Source organism: Colossoma macropomum, unplaced genomic scaffold (assembly GCF_904425465.1).
Source record: "Colossoma macropomum unplaced genomic scaffold, Colossoma_macropomum, whole genome shotgun sequence".
NCBI classification, from domain to species: Eukaryota; Metazoa; Chordata; class Actinopteri; order Characiformes; family Serrasalmidae; genus Colossoma; species Colossoma macropomum.
The window spans coordinates 23,270,771-23,290,929 of NW_023494784.1; the positions used below are offsets into that span (position 1 = coordinate 23,270,771).

General features: G+C 40.5%; 2 protein-coding genes across 2 annotated transcripts in view; both read right to left on the minus strand.

Annotated features, from left to right (window-relative positions):
* Positions 1-39: 39 nt before the first annotated feature.
* Positions 40-2,728, minus strand: eef1akmt1 (EEF1A lysine methyltransferase 1). Its single transcript, XM_036558665.1, has 5 exons — positions 2,357-2,728; positions 1,553-1,716; positions 1,354-1,436; positions 739-1,037; positions 40-451 (listed from the first exon to the last, which is right to left on the minus strand). Exons 2-5 carry the CDS (start codon positions 1,700-1,702, stop codon positions 321-323), a joined length of 663 nt encoding a protein of 220 aa, XP_036414558.1. The 5' UTR covers positions 1,703-1,716; positions 2,357-2,728; the 3' UTR covers positions 40-320.
* Positions 2,729-7,007: 4,279 nt separating this feature from the next.
* Positions 7,008-20,159, minus strand: part of xpo4 (exportin 4) — a 36,532-nt gene continuing 23,380 nt past the window's right edge. The window contains exons 10-23 of the mRNA XM_036558893.1: positions 19,663-19,839; positions 19,317-19,459; positions 19,088-19,233; positions 18,663-18,840; positions 12,416-12,575; positions 11,702-11,871; positions 10,479-10,653; positions 10,011-10,304; positions 9,724-9,904; positions 9,493-9,611; positions 8,732-8,862; positions 8,325-8,442; positions 8,137-8,229; positions 7,008-7,205 (exon numbers count right to left, since the gene is read on the minus strand). Coding sequence (XP_036414786.1) covers positions 7,008-7,205; positions 8,137-8,229; positions 8,325-8,442; positions 8,732-8,862; positions 9,493-9,611; positions 9,724-9,904; positions 10,011-10,304; positions 10,479-10,653; positions 11,702-11,871; positions 12,416-12,575; positions 18,663-18,840; positions 19,088-19,233; positions 19,317-19,459; positions 19,663-19,839 — 2,283 coding nt within the window. The remainder of the gene's footprint in view (positions 7,206-8,136; positions 8,230-8,324; positions 8,443-8,731; positions 8,863-9,492; positions 9,612-9,723; positions 9,905-10,010; positions 10,305-10,478; positions 10,654-11,701; positions 11,872-12,415; positions 12,576-18,662; positions 18,841-19,087; positions 19,234-19,316; positions 19,460-19,662; positions 19,840-20,159) is intronic.

Sequence of the window (20,159 nt, forward strand, 5' to 3'; positions counted from 1 at the left end):
ATGCAGTAGCAATTTATTTTCCCAGTGATGGCCTAAATATCTGTATTATGTATAATAACTTTATTTGCTTGCATACAGTGTAGACTGTTTACAAAAGCCATTTTTTTTTAAATATGTACAAGTTATGAATAACCAATAAAGACAAAAGCAGCTCCATATAGTTTGGAAGAAAAATCATTAAAAATAGATATGATATTCCAGACAAAATCATCCATTGCGAATAAATGACCAATTTGTCTGCATGCTGTTCATTCCACATGTGTAGAGTAACTCTGTAATCACACCCTAAATGTTTTAAGGTCCTATTCCAAACCTACCCCTTAGGAGAGGAGGCTTGACTCATAGTTAACATAGCATCGGAATTCATTGGCAAGGTTGTGACTGTGTTTTGGTAGATAACTGCATATCTTCAAGCCCATGAGTATCCCTGCATGTTCCTCCATGATAGCCCCTGAAATCAGACAAACACAAAGCATGAATCAGACAATGAATTTTCTGACTTTGTGTGAGTCTTTAAAATTCACTATATCTAAACTTGCCACTTTTTCCCACCTTCACACAAATAACACATCACAGAAATGTAGTTTCAAAATGTCAAGGTACCATTTTTAATCACCAAAAAATGTACCACCAACGTATGTATCACCAACAATGTACATCTCCAAAGACATTAAGGTAATAGCAATAATGAAATATGAAAATATGGATTTTTTGTTGCGTATTGTGGCTTCCACCAACCTGTACAAAGCAGGATTTTGCCCTTGGTCAAGTATTTCACAGTCAGTGCCACCTTGCTGAGGCACTCTTCTGACAGGTAGGGAGGGTCTGCAATCACAACATCAAAGCTCTGTGGAAGGACGTGTTCAGGTAAACACAGTGGGTTGTTGTAGTCATAGAAGACAAACTCGTTGCCATAAGCTGCGAATCGACGGTCAAATTCAAAGAGGACGGATGATACGCAGTGTGACTCATCTTCTCTCTGGGACTCCAGCTGCTTCAGCTTCTGATACACACTAGGTGTGCTGACACAGGCTATCCTGCAGGTTAGAGCAAACAGAAATGTATGTTGATTAGGATGGTACACTCTAGATTAGGGGTCTCTGGATCTTGAATCCAGCCCTGGATTTTGTAATCACTGGTAGTGAACTGTAAATGATTGGCCACCTGGTGTCATAGCTATCAGTAATCATAAAATCCAGGACTGGAAGATGAATTTAAGGACTGGAAGTGAAGACCACTATTCTAGATGAGCAGATCTGAATGAAATAAATTAGGTTATAAGTCACTGCCTAGTAGAGAACAGTACTGCACACAGATCATACTCAAAAGAGAAATTCTGTAAAAATAACCAACCTCCCTTGTTTTCCTGCTTGCCGGATGGCTTCCTCAGCTAAGCGGGCAGCTGTTTCATCACTGTACCAAAACTGGCTCATATGCTGGTTATGGTGACAACAAACGGCTAGTTTAGTCAGTCAATTAGTAATCACTAATATAAGCTCTTTAGCCACCTACTGAACTTAAACACTAAAGACATTAAACAGCATGCATGTACCCAGTCCTCTTTGACGGAACCGACGGTGTAGCTGTCCGTCACTGCTGGCTGTTCCTGCTTTGTTTCAGTCATTCTCTCAGCATAAAACTCCTGCAGAGCTGCAAGAGTAGCAGCTGAAAGCTGAGGGACGTCATCGTCGCTGTCACTCATGGTAAGGAGAAACTCTACAGAGAGCAGATAAACATTTCAGAGACAGCACAGCAAGTATACTACATGTCCAAAAGTTTGTAGACACCTGCTAATTCCACCTTTCTTCTAAAATCAATAGTATTAATAGAGAGCTTGACCCTCTTTGATGTAGTGACAGCCTCTGCTCTTCTGAGAAGACTTTACACTAGATATGGGAACATTGCTGTGAGGATATGATTGAATTCAGCCACAAGTGCATTAGTGAGGTCAGATACTGATGTTGGATGATTAGTTCTGGATCACAAACCCCACTCCAACTCATCCCAAAGGTACTGGACGGAGAACTTAGGTTTATGTGCTGCTGCTCCAGAGCGTCTCATTCTATTGGCGATGCTTTTCTATGGCGATTATACAAACTGTGTGTGGGCAGTTGGACGCCTGTGTCAGTAATGAGAGCGAATTAAAGTAACTGAATTCACCGATTAGAAGGAGAGTCTGGATATTTTTGGAGATACAATGTGACTCTCAGCTCTGTGTGGACTTGAAGCGAAAATTCAGTGCTGAATCTCGAAGTTAGCAAGACTGGCTAAGGCATCACAGCTCTGCCCTGATTAATAAACTAATGTCAGTGTGGAAATTGGGAGAAATTTAAATGGACATTGAAATACAGCTTACCGTAATATAAAACAAATACGCCTGCCCCAGGCAACTGTCACAGTCTGGGCATCAGGAACGGTAACTAGCAGTTAGCCAGTTTTCAGTCTTGCACGTTTTGTCAACTACGGCAGACGTTAAGGGACAAACTCTCGTAGTGAAAATTCCCACGTGCGCTCCGAGTGTCTGCGCGAGCAGAGCTGCTCAGTGACAGACCTTCTTAAGTCGATTCCTGTAATAACGGTCTTGATTCTCTGTTCCGTAAGATATAAGCCCCATAGGTTATTTTCTGCTCAGTGAATGAAGGAGAGGTTGGCTTGTCTGGATCTTTTCTAACTTCAGCTATCACGGCTAGTCTAGCTGTACGGAGTTAACAGTACTTCAGATTTCTGAGTCGTGTCTGTGGTGAAGTAATCAGATATCTGCTTTACAATCAACCAATAAACTTACAGAAGACGTGACGTAAACATAACGTAAACGTAACTCAAACTTTATGCGGTGTTGTTTTTTTTTTAAAACATCGCACCACTTTACCTGAAAATATGAACAAAAACCATTTAGAAGATGAAGAATATTCAAATCCTTTGTTTCGTGTTTGGTTTCAGCGCCTCTCCAAAAGTGTTTCGCTGCCATCTCGCGACATCCACTGTCTGTTCTCGCGCATATAAAACTGTACGACATCAGTATTGTTTTTTTGATGACGCCACTATAGAAGATAAATATACAGGATTAACAAGATGAGCCTATGAAGACAAGCGCTATAAGAGAGTTCAGTAGAACACAGTTGGACACTGTTAGCTACAGTCAAAGGAAGCTTGCTAACGTCAGCTTAGTCGATTAATGTTAAGCTATTTGAAGTTAGCTACCGTTAAGCCTCTGGTAGGGAACAAATGGCCGAGCTACCAATGTTAGTTATATTAATACGTTATTATTTATGATGAGTATTACTGATAAATCATTTCTATGAATTTGATACTAGAAAGCCATAAACCATCTATCTAATGTCGAGGCTACAAGCACACTAGCCGACTCAATACCACATCCACGAACGCACCAATTGGCATAAAGCTGCTTAAGAAAAGACGCCATGATTGGTGCGCTGGCAGGAACCGCCCCTCGGCAGCTCTGATTGGCTGGAGTTTTGGCACAAACATTCAGACATTTTACAGCGAGCAGATGTGAAAGTTGAGCGCGCGCTGCGGAGCTGAGAGCAGAAATGATTTGTGCGCACGTGCAGATTTTCAAGTTCTGAATGAAACCAGTGTTTTGTTGAGCAAATCCGAGGACGTTTACCTGCGAACTTCGTGCTGACAAGTGCGTTCAAGTTCATTAGCTGCGCTCAGAGCAGCGCTGTCCTCTCAAACCGGAACATTCCTCTCTCAAATATCAGGATCTTCTCTCAAACATTTGGCACAAAACTAACTCCATACTCGATTCCCAAAACGTCTGGAATCGGAAAATCGTCTCTCCCAGTGAAAGTCGACTCTACAGTGAAAATCGACTCTACCAGTGAAAGTCGACTCTACAGTGAAAGTCGACTCTACCAGTGAAAATCGACTCTACCAGTGAAAAACGACTCTACCAGTGAAAGTCGACTGTACAGTGAAAATCGACTCTACCAGTGAAAGTCAACTCTACAGTGAGCTCTGCTGAAAGCTGCGGAACCCATCAGCCCCAAAAACGTCATCAGTCGAGTCCAACAGCCTGTATGTTTAATTTGGCATTAATCAGCTATGATTCGCTTTGCTGAGGGTTCTGACTGTTTTATCGCTTCATAGGACATAACAGTGAGAATACCGAGTAGCGTATTACTGCATACTGGAAGACCTTCCAAAGGGAGGGGCATATCTCCAAATTGGGGGGGGGGCATATCTCAAAATGGACGGGGCATAACTCGGAGTGCTTCGCGATTGGGTTGTTGAGAAGTTTGTTGTGATTTCTGTGGCACAAATCCGGTGCTCCTGCAGGCTCTAAAACAGCTGCTGATTAATGTATGTTTTGTATCGTCTGTGCACGAAATACATGAACAAATCGCGATGACCATTTGATTTTTTAAATAATCTGAAACGTAGAGCAATTAAATGGGCTACATCCGAGTCTGATCCATAGCTTAATATCATTCTTTCCTCTTAGGATTTTTTTCAGACAAAAAGTAAGTAACGTTACAATAAGTTAATCATTTATAGATGAGGGTCTAAGCTGCGTGATGACGCGATGCCGATATGTTTCTCTTGTCATTCATCAGAAACAAATTCATGTTTCACCGACAGCAATTTTTTTTTTCATATTATTTCATTAAATTAATCCTTTAGCCCCGGTCAACAAAGAGCTCGTGAGATCATAACATTTTTTATTCATCATGCCACACTACCTCTCACCTAGACGAGTTGTAAGTCACATCAAAGATGGAAAAGATCAGACAAGACTCGTTTTTACATCAGAAAATACTGCAATTTCAAGCATAATGTTTCATACTTGATGTATATAAAACTATTTACATTGTGGCGTCGGGGCACGTCTGAGTGTAGTTTAGTCATTCTGTTCTGTAGCCTTAATTTCGTCTTTTTTGTCCAGGGGAATCTTTATTTTTAGGAGAGCCAAACTGATAGGGGGAGCAGACCCATTTGGTGCTCAGACCGACCCATTCTAAGTCCCACCTATTTGGAGTTGGTCTAGCCTGCAGGAATACATACTTGAAAATACCCACTGAAAGCGATTGACAGTCTGAGCACAGTCCCTCCACCACCTTTAGGACAAAATCTATTTTAAAGGTAAGTATATTAGAACATACTATAAACACAATGTCTGGGTAAGTTATATGACACAGACTTTCACTTGACGTCAAACTGACCTAGCTCAATCCAATGTAAGGTAATTTACACAGACACATTTTAAAACGCAACAGTTTCATAACAGCTACAGCCTAACTTCATTTACATATTTCACCAAACATACATACAGATACACTGCACTGCTACAAAACCTTTCATAAATCAGAGTTGGCCAGAGGAACAGTCTGAAGAGGTGAAAGAAAATACAAGACACAAGACATGTTTTATATAATAAGTTTATGTACATTTTACATTACATTTTAGGCATTCCCCCCCAAAAAAACCCCAAAAAAAACAAAACAAAACAAAAAAAAAAACAAAAAATCAGGATTAGTGCTAAACAACTGAGGAAAAAAAAACTGACTTCTGTAATTTTTGGTATTTTATTGCTACAGCAATGTTAGCCCACTCTGCTGCTTAACAATTGTTTTGGGTGTGTGCATGTGCTAGTTTGTGTGTGTTGCACCAAAAGAATACAAGAGTAGAAAAATAAAAGCAAGGGGGCAAACGTGGCCCCATGTGTTTGTTGGAAATGTCTATCAAAATTTCATCAGACCTACAGATTTCTGTAAAGGTTTTTTAGAATGACTATGATGGGCAGAAATGATGGCAAAGAGTAAAACTACAAAGTGATCATAAAGAACAAACAGCCCCTTTTACCTTCAGGTGAAGTCATAAAAAGCTGCAATGTCTGTAATCTACAATTTTATAAAACTTCAGTCCTTTTTGTTTTGAAACATACATTTTTCCATTTTTTCTTTTTGAAAATATATGTACACCCTTAATAAACACAAAATGATTTGGTTTTTCTCTGTGACTGCTTTCCCACATTTTAGGAGCAAGAAAGGCTTCTCACATCAGGCAATGACGATCAGCGCTCAAAGTATTTACTAGTCTAGATCTCCTAAGGCTTCTCTAGCTACACCTTCTACAGGGTTCTAGATAATTTACCCACTTATAGGGATTGCACCTCAACTGCTTTCACTTCTGCTTTTTTATGGTAAAAAATAAGCAATGGTATAACCTAAGCATTTAAGACCATGCTGGCACATTAAAATGGCATGGTATTGGAAGACCCCGGTCTTGAACTTCTCACCTGAACATCTTCAGTACTGTCTTGGGGCTGCAGACACCGGTACAGAAGTTATATATATATATATATATATATATTTTTTTTTTTAAAAAAAGGTCTATTTAAAGCCTAAATGAGTTTTTTTAATGACCATATGACCAGAGCATGTTTTCAGTCCAACTTGTCATCCTATTTTCTTGCTGATCGCTACCCGTATTCAAGCGTTTCACTGAAATGAAAGAACTGCTCCCATGTAAATGAGTAAATTATCAAGAGTCCTACAGCAAAGGCGGTGACAGCTAGAAGAGCCAACACTTGATGTGAGTATAGGCTTTGCAGTTAAGACAGTTCTACTCATTGCCGTACAGACAGCTGGATCTGAGACATGACAAACAAAATACAAAGGCACTCAAGGAGAGGCATTAAGTGAGTGTTTGTCGAGAGAGGAGGAGAATCTGTCAAAAAGGTTACCCCCCTAACCTTTATAAGTTCATCTGAGGACCTCCCACTGGCAAAGCAAATGCTGATCAGCTTGGACTGAGATGAATATGAAGGAGTCATTCCCTCTCTGCTTTCCCCAACGTCCCCCTCCTCTGCTTCCAACAGGCATGTGTGCTAGGAGGCCCAGGACAAGAGAGAATGAGAGCAACATCTCAGATGACCTGATATCAGTGCTCTGCTCCAACAGTGCAGTTCTGCTGGGCTTCTCCATAGGCGGTAGAGAGGTGGGAATGAGGAGGCAGCGAGGAGAGGAAGTTGGAGGCAGTGGTTATTTGACACATAGCAACCCTCCGACATTGGCCACGAACTCCTCCAAGCTCTTCAAGAAGGCCACTTTCTGTTTGCGGTCCATTGTTGGAGGAGTGCTGCTGGCGGTGAGGGTGTTAAAGGCATCGGCGAGGCGCTGGTAGATCACAGCATCTCTCTGACTGGAGAGCAGAGTCTCCACCAGCTCAGAGTATTCCGCCTGACACACAGAACAAGAGACTCAAAACAGTTCTTCTGCACAATACAATGTTATCTAGTTCAGGGGTTCCCAGCCTTACTAACAATGTGGACCGAACCACAGTCCACAATGTTTTGGATGGACTGACAGGGGAATGGAGGGGAGTGTACAATTAGCCTATGTTTTGCTGTTATCAAGGAATGTTTTGTTTCCAAATGACAAAGAAAACAAACAACTTCATCAGCCCATTCACTTCTTGCTGATTTCGGACTAGCCTCCACAGTGATAATAAGCCAGTCTTTTATGTCCCAATAGCCTTATTTTTTGATAATTTTTCCCCTCATCTTTGTATCATTTTCATTCTAGCCTCCATTGGAGTTTTTCTGTGGTTGGCAGCCCCAATAAAAATTTTGCAAATGATGTCAGTTTCTTTGTATTGACTTCTTCACATAGAGATGTGTCACAGGCATATTTGGGCCTATTTATTAATTACAGTAAAATACTAGAAAGAATTAAATAAAATACAATGTTAATAGAAATAGCAGAGCTCGACAGTTACTGAACTACTAACTCCCTCTGTTCACCACTGCACTGTTAGCCCAGTATCAAACGACCCACAGCTTGGTGGTGGGGAACCTCTGAAAATCACAGAATTCACTGATTACTATGGAAATTCATAAATCTAAATGAAAAAGCATGTGTCCTCATAACTTCATGTGGTCAGCAACACTTGTTTCAGGATGTGAACAGCAGTTAAGTTATAATCATTGGACACACAAAGGATGTATTTCAAAAGAAACGCTGGACAAGCAGATAGCTACAAACTTTTGGACAGCATGTGCCTATGCTGATTTTCACTTAATTCTATTAAAGCTCGACAAACTATTTGCAAATTCTGATGGTTCATTTTAGTTAAGTGGTATATGAGTCTCTGTTCAACTGCAACACTTACTTGATGCAGGCACACAAGGGTGTAGAGGGCTTCTCCAGCTGCCACAGTCATTTCAGTGTTATGTTTCTGCAGTACCAGCATATCAAACACCAGCTGGAGATGAAGCAGTAGAGAGAGAAAAAGGGGTACAAGTTTCTGACGACTACAACATAGTAAGACTTCAAGGGTGATGATTAAAAGACGCTCACCTTGAGGAAATGTCGAGTAGCAATAAATAAGGGGGTGTCCTTCTCCTGTGTCTTTGCACACTGCTCAGCCAATGGGGACAGAGCTTCCAGACACAACTGGCTAATCTCTGAGCTCATCCTGCGCAACATATGTTAAGGTAAAAGCTACAAAACGACCAAAATCTTCTGACAGCATCATCACCAAACCATTAACTGTAATTAATATCAACAATAAATAACAATGGCAATCCACCATCTGTCACGCTCTCCCCAGACACTATCATATATAGGCACATCACACTCAAACATTCCCCAAGTCCTCCACATGCAGCAACCCACTACTTAACAGGCAGTGCAGCAAGGCTTCAATTATTAACAGTTGGTCAGAAGTAGAAGTGAAGGTTCTCTACTAATTAGTGAGAGGATACGAGGTCATGCCCAATTCCAAAGAGAACATTAAGCTCTTGAAGAGCTCCTCTGGTAGCTGTGGGATCTTCTCAGGGAAAATCTCACAGATGAATGTGATGAGCTTATAGTACTGGTTACACAGGGAAGGGAACTGCAAAAGAGATTTTATACAGTCATACTTTTTTGGAGTGTAAGTCTATACTTAAGCATTTCTGAAATAACACAAGCAAAAAGTTATGTACAAAAACAGAACAGTGTAATGTTAGCTTAATAGTGTAATTTATCTGGATGCACTGAAATATTGGCCAACAAATAATAAATTACAAACCTTTGGTCATAGACTGAACAGTGGCACAATTCACAATGCCCAATTCTAATTCATTAAACACTATTAGCCATAAAACAACAGCAAGCAAAACACAACTGCAAAATACTCGCAACTATAAAATATTGTCTCTGTAACTTTGTCACCAGGAAAAAAAAAACAAGAAAATCTTGAAGTTCACTGATTACAATGTAAATTAATTGAAAAAAAGCATGTGTCCTCATAATTTCATGTGGTCAACAACACTTGTTTCAGGATGTGAACAGCAGTTAAGTTATAATCATCGGACACACGCATGATGTATATTAGAAAACAAAAGGATATATCTATTATACTGTTTATTCCACAAGAAACATTGGACGAGCAGGTGTCTACATACTTTTTAACATGATGTGTCTATGGAAAAATGTCAAATCACAGACCAAAATTGTTATTGATGTGAGGTCACAGACTTACTTTTAGAAGGTCCTGAGACATGAGGGGTAGCACAATATTAACCCCAAACAGCACTACATCAGCAGCTGATACCGTGCGACCAGCTCCAGAACTCTGCTCCTGCCCCCGAAACACCTCATCTAATTCACAAACACAGGCACCTCAGCTCATGTAAACATGCTGGTAACATGAAACATTCCTGCACTGAAAGATAATCTATGAGTGTTTCATACCCTTCCTTAATGCTCTTACCTGTGTCACTGAAGTCAATGAACTCTTTGGAAAGGAGGTTGGTGAGGAGCTCCATGATAAGCAGCAGGTCCTGATACTGGTCTTCCTCTGCCGCCACGTCAAGCCTCTTACGGCCCAGGTTATTCTTAGAATAGACCTGCAGCAGCGTCAGACACACCTCATACAGTTTCATAGACTTAGTCTGGAGGGGAAGAGACACACATAGCTATTTAGGATCTCTCAGTTACAGACATTGTATGATATTCAAGCATCTGCAAATTTTACACTCATAATCTAATGTAACACACCTCTCCCAGGTAACAGATTTGCTTATGGGCCACCTCCACAAACACCTCAATGATGAGGTTTACGGTTTCTGGAGAGTTCTGGTAGACCTCCATAAGGCCAATGCAGCTAGACAGAAAATCCATGAGAAAGCTGAAGAGGGAGCCCACGTTATCTATCTGTGTAGCCTCTGCAATGCCACAAAGTGCTTCTAGAGTGGCCACAATCTCCTGCTTCACTGCCTCCTCCTGACAGATCTGAGCAAAGTTCTCCTGGTTTATAAGGTTCAGGAAGCGCTGCTGGAGTGGGTGCAACACCTGGGACAGAAAAGAGGCAGGTCCAGAAACAGAATTAGGGAAAACCTTTCTGTTGCTCGTGACTGGTTTGGTTGGTTTGATTACTGGGTCTCATTTTATAATGTTTAATCTGACCACACGGTACCCAGGCATCACACACTTTAAAGCAGAATGCCAGAGAGCTGGTATGCACACCTCTGCCCAGTACTGCTGTTTCGTATCGGAGTCCATGTGTGCAAAACCTCCAAGAACCAGGGCCTTCATTAGGGTGCGCTGGATGGGGCTGGACAGCAGGTGAAGGGGAGGACTTCGGCTTGCAAACTGCTTGGCCAGATTCCACCAATTCTCACACTGTACCACAATGTTTGCCCTGATTGGACAGAAACAGAAGACATAAGTTTGAATACGTGACCAGGTGATTCACAAAGCTTTGTTAAAAATAAAGCTAAATAACATTACTGAACATGGCAGAATGAGGAAGATCATATGCGCCATCATTTTCTTTAATTACCCCAACTACATTACAGGTATGAGGTACTCACACACATTCAAAATGTTCTTTAAATGTAACCACTTTTGTTTAGAGATCATACATGAGGTGTTCTTCAAGCTGCCAGTAAATCAACTACAGCAGTTTAATGTCACAAGATGTTACATTTTTGTAAAACTTGTAAATGGTTCTTTCTGGCTGTACGTATATGCTCACTGGTATAACATGGCTCAGGTTCTGTCAATTGTAATAAAACATTCCAAAAAAAAAGCTATTGTTTGTGTGAACAACAGAAACAGCTAACTCATTTCCTAGCCGACTGGAAAAGGAGTTTGTCAATCTGGAGGATTTAATGAGTAAAAGCACTCCTCACATGAACCGTGAACCTTGAAACTTGTATAAATCGAATGAAATGTATATTTTTCTGTTCTTACACAAGGGCAACTGCAATGAATTTACCAATCAATCAATAACACCATCAAACATGTTTTACATTTTAGATATCTAATTTTAATATTTTTAGATATTTGTTGCAGTGCATGCAGCCCAGGTTACACAGTATTTTCTGAACCTCTCAGTCTCCACAGCCAAGCTCTTTGGAACTACTATAACCACTAGAAGCCTCAATTCAAATTTAGTACAGCATTTCATGAACAAGTAAACTGATGGACAAAGGAACAGAAGGATGGCAGAGATTTTTGATTTGGTTTTCACTAATGCTCTTCAGAGCAATACCACCAGTTCACCAACAGGTGGTGCAAAAAGAAAACACTCCATCAACTGAAGTCTCAAACATTTCAACAGACAACCTGTTTTTTAGTAACTAACAGCTTTATGGAACTGTTGACCAGTTAGCCACATAATTATCACACATTCCTCCTCCACTCAAGTACTCAACCTCCTCCACTCAAGTACTCAAAACACCTACCTTTCTCTCTTTTCCACCAGAGTGACCAGTAGTTCCACTGTGTCATTGGCTAACTCAGGCTCAGAACTCCATACTGAAAGATTATTGATCACTTTCTCCAGCAGATACCCCACAATCCACTGTGCCCCCTCAGTGTCTGCACCAAACGCTGTGCTTAGTGGCATACTGATCTGAATGCATGAAGTGAAAAAGGTGAAAATTCAGAAACTGAGCACAACAGAAAAAAGTTCACCATAAAGGGTGGGTAACAGACCTTCACGAGCTGCATTACCATATAAAATGAACTAGCAAACAGTGCCGCATTAAAAAAAAAGCTATATACTTTTTATTAAAAGTTTGCAAAAATAAACAGTTTAAATTAAATAAGATCAGGACATGACCCCCAAACAACTATCAGTCAGTTACTTTACTATACAATGGTCTTTTTATGACACATAAATAAAACACTCAGATGTGATTCACGACATAAATCATCATGATTACAAGAACACATTGTATTGGCACAACACAGGCTGGATTTGATGTTTTTCCCCCAAATATATGTTAAATTCAGCAAATAAACAGCAGTTGTGCAGAATTGGGTTCTTCATGGATGTGTACTTTCAAAAACATGCAATTTGACTTGGGTGCCAAACTTTTGCATATGACTATATACGTACTGCCAAAAAATCAGTGTTCTCCCTTTTTGGTACAGTGTTAGTATTATGCGCTCACCTGGCTATACAGTTTCTCGTCCACCAACAGGTATGTTTTGGCCCAGCGTCGCAGAAACCACACAATGTCTTTGCCCATCTGAGGACTCAAAAGCTCAATTAGACTTGCCCGCGTTGCCCGAGACTCCACCTCAGACGTCCTCAACACTGCAGATAATAATCTGAGAGAGAGAGAGGAGTGAGAAAGTGAGAAAAAAAAGAAAGAAAGAAAAGAAAAACGAAACGAAAGGAAAAAATTTACTGTTTAAAATTTACTTTACCGTTGTATACAGGTCTTTTTGAAGACAATACAGCCTCATTTCTTTCCAGTGCAAGTAGCAAAATGACACATTGTCCATATGGAGCTAGTTACACTAGTTTTAACTATTCCATAAACTGTTTAACATCTTTTTCCTGTGTCAAATATTCAGGTATTTCCAACTGAACTCCATCTCCCCATTTACTGGACTGACAAAGTGCTGCAAAATGCATAGAATCTTCATAAGCTCTAGTGTGGAAGTAGGACTCAATCCGCATCATTCCTTATTCTGCCACGCACAGTAGCAGTCAGCATATTTAAATAGGCAGTTTGAGGCTTCAGTACAGTTACAACCTGGCTTCAACACTCATACACATATATGTGCATCTACACTCATTGTCCATTTACTTTGTAGCTTTACAACTATGGACTGTGGTCCATCTGTTTGTCTGCATACATTCAATGGTCAATCTGCCTCAAGACCACCACAGAGCAGGTATTATTTGCGTGGTGGATCATTTTCAGCACTGCAGTGACTCTGATGTGGTGGTGGTGTATTAGTGTGTGCTGCACTGGTACGAGTGGATCAGACACAGCAGTGCTGCTGTCAGTGTCACTGCAAATGAAATTACTCTAATTAATAGCATATCGTCTGCCAGATTAAGTAGAAGAAATATTTATGGAATCGCTCAATGTTGAGGAAAAAATGATGGGGTCATCAACAAATAAGCACAGTTGGTACTTTGTTGCTCCTCCTCGGGCTTTTATGACAGCCTGAATTCTTTAAGGCGCATCCATATATTTTATAAATCACACCTGTTAGGCATAACATTATGACAACCTCCTTGTTTCTATGCTCACTGTCCATTCTATCAGCTCCACTTACTATATAGGTGCACTTTGTAGTTCTGGAATTACAGACTGTAGTCCATCTGTTTCTCTGCATACTTTGTAGCCCCCTTTTACCCTGTTCTTCAGGGGTCAAGACCCCCATGGACCCTCACAGAGCAGGTACTATTTGGGTGGTGGATCATTCTCAGCACTGCAGTAACACTGATGTGGTAGTGGTGTGTTAGTGTGTGTTGTGCTGGTCTGAGTGGATCAGACACAGCAGTGCTGCTGGACCCAAACAGTACCTGCTCTGTGAGGGTCCATGGGGGTCCTGACCACTGAAGAACAGAGTAAAAGGGGGCTAACAAAGTATGCAGAGAAACAGATGGACTACAGTCTGTAATTGTAGAACTACAAAGTGCTCCTGTATAGTAAGTGGAGCTGATAAAATGGACAATGAGCGTAGAAAAAAGGAGGTGGTCATAATGTTATAGAAAAGTATTGAATAAGAATGAGGAATGAGAAATTTCTAATTTTCAGTTCACACCTGCGCATTAACTGTTGAGGTAATGATTGCCATCTCCACTGGTCCTTAACCTGACATGCAACCCCATATCATAAGAGTGGCAAAATTAGATTTTTTATTTATTTATTTATTTTTTATTCAGGCAGTCATCTTTACACATTTCATTAGAACAGCACCAGATAAAAGTTCCAGCATCATCTTCGTGGCCAAGGCAGATTCATAATCCATTACTGAATATCACTTTCATCCAATCATCTACACTGATTGCTTCTCTCTGTCTTCTGTTTAGGTGTTGGTGCTGGTTTGTGTTTGACTTGTCTATATGCAAATCCCATTTCATTCAGCCAATTTCTTACAGTTCTGTCACAAACACTGACTCCTGTTTCTGCCCATGTTTTGTTGTGCTTTTTCTATTTTCAAGGCATTTTGCCGTTTTGTTTACACTTGCACCAAATTTTAGACACTTGTTGAAGCCATGTGTTCTTTCAATTAACCAAGTCCAACAGCTCTAAAGTCTGTAAACACTCCCTTTTCACCACAAACAGATTTGCTTTTTAGACTTCTGTCTGTATTTGTTTTAGAAATGCAAATTACAAGGTAATTCCATATTTTTTCCCCCTCAACATTGAGTGATACCATAATTTTTTCCTCTACATGATCTGGAAAAAAATGTGTCATTAATTAAAATAAAATGTATTTCATTTATTTGACGCATGTTTCACAAAGCCAGAAAGTTCAGCTATTAAACAGAAAATATTTTACGTAATTTTTGTGATTTGTTTATTTGCTATAAAGTAAAAGCCTGGGGGAACATCCACAACATGTGGTGATTCCACATTTTTTCTAGCAGTTGAAAAGTGGACAAAGTGTAGATACAAGATAGGTGCACTTAAAGAAGTAGCCAGTCAGTGTGTCTCATAAGACTCCTGATCTATCATTTTCAAACTCTCTCATGCTAGCAGATGGTCTCTTGTGCCTACAGAGTCTTTTTACCTGACGATGGAAGCTGTGGTTTTGACAACAGACCAGATTACATGTTTAAATTAATTTTGCTAGTCGCATAGCACAGCTCAACGGATAGAACAGGCACCAATAACAAGGACAAACGTGAAGTGCTTGTCTTAATAAAGTGGGGTTTCTTTTCCCTTTTAGTGGATGGGATATGGTGGTCTGACTTCTGAAGATGGGCTAATGTGCAGAGGAAATAAGTAAGGAGAAAGCCTGAAAGGTAGGAAGAAACAGCAGGAGGAGGATATGGAACAGAATCCACAGCAGTTCTTTCTGCATGCTCAAAGACTCAACAAAATCCCACATTAACAAATTCTTTCGTTCTTCCACACCTCCAGTGGAAAGAACAGAAGGATACACAAGAAAGGGATTACTGCAGATTACTGGCCTGTAAGACAGATATCCCTTCACTGTGGGGCCAGCACAGTGCAGCCGAATGTTTCACATTGTTTGCAAAAACAAAACCCCATTGACATTTCAGAGCTGCGGGGTCGGACATTGTTATTAGGAAACTCAATCCCTCAGCCCACTGTCTTTCCAAATCCTCTAACCTCCATCCAACCCCAAGCCCCCCCCTTCCCCCTCCACCAACCTACTGTCTCTCCAAATCCTTCACCCCTCTCCTGTCCTCCTACTGTCTCTAAAAGCTCTCCTATTCCCTAACCCATCATGAACTCATCAACACGGCATCCTCTCAATGTCTGAGCTCCAACCTCCATATCCTCTCCTATAATAGAACGCCATGTTCTGCCCCCTCTGTTTATGACACTGTCAGAAAGGTCTGCACATAAAGCCCTGAGACCTTTGTGGAGCCCTATCAGAATATAGCCAACTAACTCAGCAATACTCATCCACCACATTTACACTTCATCTCCATCGATCTTTTGAAACTCTTAAGCTACAGTTATGCTGCTATTCCAACAAAACCATCACTCTGACAGTTTCTGACTGTATGTGAAATAATATAAAACATATACTGAGATGTTTGACAAAGGTCTCCTGCCATTTTAATAACTATTAAATAGCCCATTATTTTCTTACAACTTAAACAAAAAAAGAAAAACCTCAGAAAGAAATTTAATCCTTAGACATCATAGCTATCCTTGCTGATTCAATTTACATCAGTGACTATCATTCTTACTTTATTCATTTACAATTATATATATCATTTAATTAATTTAAATAAATTGCATTTAATTTATATAAATTATTTTAACCCCTAGGTCATTGGAACAAGCAGATAAATTCTCAAACTGGAAGTACAGATTGTAAAATTTTAATAGATCAACAGATGTCACATTTGCCTTTGCACAAGAGATAGAGGATATTTTTTCATAGGGTTGGACAATATTTATCGTTATTGTGATAAATGATATCACATTTTGTCACAATACACTTTTCTGAGCATATCAAATATTTTAGTACTGTTAGGACACTGACTAATTGCATAATCTATTATAAAGAGAGTCCTGTTCAACTGGATTTAGTGCAGCGCAGTGTGTGACGTTCAATAAAAATAATATGTACTGAGTTTTCAATAGTATGTTTTGAATGTGGCACCACTGGTACTTTTTTGTCCATTTCACCTTATCAGAAAAAAATAAATATTGTGATATTGTAAAATTTTTTTAAAGAGCGGTGATATTGCAAACAATACACTCCTGTTTTTTCATGTATTATTTAATTACCTGAATTTGATAAAAAAAATAAAAAAAAAGTTGGTGTGCAAGATATTTTGCAAGAACTGATCTTCAAACAGAAAAAGTCAAAAGTGCAGGACCAAACCTGTCAAAGGAGAATGCATATCAAGTTTAAAATGCAATTATGTATTTATATCACATAATTACAGTAATACAATTATGTAGTTACATTTAAACAGTGTTTCACTGTCCAGATTTGTTAAAATTTAACATCAATCATTCAACCATCTCCCTTAACACTAACAAACCCTCTCTACCCTCCATTCACAAACTTCTTCCTATCCCCTGCCTGTAGCTCTGAGTAGCACCTGGCCTGGCTCTAATTGAATAATGTGCGGGGTGTGGCATTAAAGCCTTGGCTGGCGCCAGGCTCGGGCTGCTGTTCGCGTGGCCGCTCTGGCTGGTGCAGGGCCAGGACATTCCCCGCTGGGCAAAGAAGCTGCGGCTACCAGGGAGGATCACACACTCCGCGCTGCACCACGCCTGCTCACACAGGACCCATTTCCCGCTGCTGGACTTTGAACGCGGCAAATCTCAAGTAACCAGAGGCTTACAGCATACTTTACTGGCCGCTTCTGTGGACCACAAAGTCAAGCGAAGAGCCAGCCGTAGCAATCCCACTGCACAACAGCTGATCACTAGAGACTCTGTCTGGCATGAAAATAGCATTCATCTGACATTACAGAGATAGTTAAGCTGCTGACAGCTACACACCGGTTGCACTTAAGTCAGGTCACACTATGTGCATTTAAGCTCTATGCACATATACATTCCACGAAAGACATCACGCTGGTCTACACACTGAAGAAAACACAACTTCTTAAAAATCTTAATTCAGTCTGAAAGACATACGTGCCTGACACACTATCCAGACATCATGTACTCCACCTTTCCTTGAGAATGCAGAGCCAGTCACAATCTGCCAAATCTAAGTATTTACTCATAAGGCTGCAGCCATACACACATTTCTCATGTTTTTTGAAGCATGACACCATGATTTTCAATACAAAAAAAAAGAAAGAAAAGCCAACATTTGGTCAAAGAACAAATGCCAAAGCAAGACGCCAGCACCAGGTGAAAGCATACTTAACACAAGTCACCGTTTAAGAGTTTTGCGGTTAATTTAAATTTTTATACAGCTAAATTGGCCAATTTTTTATTTATTTATTTTTCTTTTTCTTAACACATGAAGCTCATACTGTCGGCTAAAGAAACACATGAAACACACGAACACTTAGTCACAGTTGCAACAAACAACAGCATTATTTGCTCTGTAACACACACACACACACGCACACACACACACACACACACACACACACACTTAAATACACACGTATCAGGGTCACACTGAAACAAATTGGCCAAAATAAAAATAAAAGCTTGACACACCCTCACACAACACACAGCAACCACTGAAGGCCAGGAGAGCCTGTTCAGTTTTGTAGCCATGTTGAGAAGATGCTGCCCTGACTTTCAGGATCGGACTCTGGCTCAAACTGATATGGCAAAATCGATGTCAGTGGAAAAATAGCCAGAGTGGTGTTTACATCTGCTCGGGAGGGAAGGGTCTGTCTGCAGACTGCAAGTCAGGGATAAAACTTGTAGGGACAGAACTGCTCTAGCAGTTGACCAATCAGAACATAGTGGGTAAGCTGACCAATCAGAGCACACTGGGCTCATCGGGAGGCCAGGTTTAAAGACACAGGAGCTCTAACAGAGCGTTTCAAACAAAGAATGAATAGAGATGTACAACATGAGAAAAATTTGTTTTCGGAAACACTGAAGCATGTAAATCTATTTTAATAGATCCCAAAAATAAAATTATGAGCACTCAAAAGGAGCATAATATTTTTTTATCATTAACATGCATATCTTAACATCTCTAGTATCTCATCTTCAAATTCCCTCATGCTCTACAAACCCATGCTTGCAGTCTTTTCACCTGATGACGGAGTCCGTCCTGTTGCAGCCTGGGATGGAGGTGGCTTTTTCTCCAGGTGAGCCGAGGATCTGCAGGGTGGTGTTGATGTCCACTTCTGTGGAGTGCTTTATGGAGTACTCCATCACCTCAGAGGGAATCAGTGGTGTCTCACCCTGAGGGTCATCTGCTAAGAGGTAGCCTGTCCAAACACCCAAAAAGGGAGACTGTTTTTCCCCATACAACCACTTGAACATTATCAACCCTTTATACAGCTAGACTTGGTGAGCAAGGTTGCGTGCTCTTGTTTTACATTGAGCTCAAAAGCAGAAAAACAGAAAAACAAATTTATGTAATTTCAACAGTAAAACAACTGAAAATACATACATACATATCTAAACTAAATCTAAAATTCATTTTTTCCACTATGGATCTTTTTTAAGACTAACCTGAGACTAATATGAGCCAATGAATGTCTTCATAGAGGTCGTCTAGTACTTTCCGGTCGACTGAGTCAGGATCTGAGGAGGCCATGAGGTGCTGCTGGTGTCTCTGGAGCTGCCCATGAAGCCGTGTGACCCTGTCTTCCAGTAAGCTAACAGCAACACACATCAGTGGTTAAAATTGATTTCTTCATATAACATACTCTAAAAGTGTTGAGCAAGTATGTGTTTATACCTTGTGAGCAAAGGGATACAGTGTTCTGCTGCAATGCGCCCCAACATGCCAACACTGGCTAACTGATCTGAAAACAGTTCTCTGTCGTCCTCCTGTAACTCATTTATCTCCTCCTCGTCATGAGATGCCACACCATTTGCAGTCTACAGATACAAAAAAAAGTCACAACTGGGAGATGCTTATAGTAAAACTGATGGGGGGATAGTCACTGACATCTGACAGATTTGCATGTGGAAAGAGATAACAGGCATATTTCAATGGAAATGTCTGAAAGGAACGGTCATAAGACAAATGGAAAAATGGTCTTAAATGTAGTTTGTGGACAGATGTGTGGAGTTGCTCTGACCAGGTTTCTGGTGCCATCAGGGGCTGCAAGGTGACACTGAATGTAGGAGTTGAAGACCTGCACAGCTGGCTGGACGAAGCAGCCACGAGGGAAGTGCTCATCCTCCTGCACCAGCGTCAGCCACGATTCCAGCAGCTTGTCATATGCCTCCATATACACCATGTCATCCTTATCCAGCTGTATAAAATGAAGCATGATTTTAAAGGACAGCTCATACTGCCATACCTTTCAGTGCACTTTTGAGTATACTTTATAAGAAAAAGCACATATATGCCCCATATCAAAGTGTAAGAGCTAAGGGCATACAGCAAAAATGCCCATAGTCAACACTGACTTGACGGTCACAACATGGTCCCAGGGGGATCGCAAGAGTCATGCTATAGGACATGTACCTTGTCAAACACAGAAAAAACAATTCTGTCAAGTGCATACAAGCTCTGCTGAATGGCTCTACCTACAGGCAGGCCATGGAAGACAGGCTAATGTCAAATTTCTAT

Excerpts from the sequence above, each read along its gene's own strand:
- eef1akmt1 (XM_036558665.1), bottom strand. The coding sequence starts at position 1,702 with ATGAGTGACAGCGACGATGACGTCCCTCAGCTTTCAGCTGCTACTCTT. Across the intron at positions 1,437-1,552 it reads GTTCCGTCAAAGAGGACTGG|CATATGAGCCAGTTTTGGTA; the intron begins GTACATGCATGC and ends CACCATAACCAG. Across the intron at positions 452-738 it reads CAAAATCCTGCTTTGTACAG|GGGCTATCATGGAGGAACAT; the intron begins GTTGGTGGAAGC and ends GTCTGATTTCAG.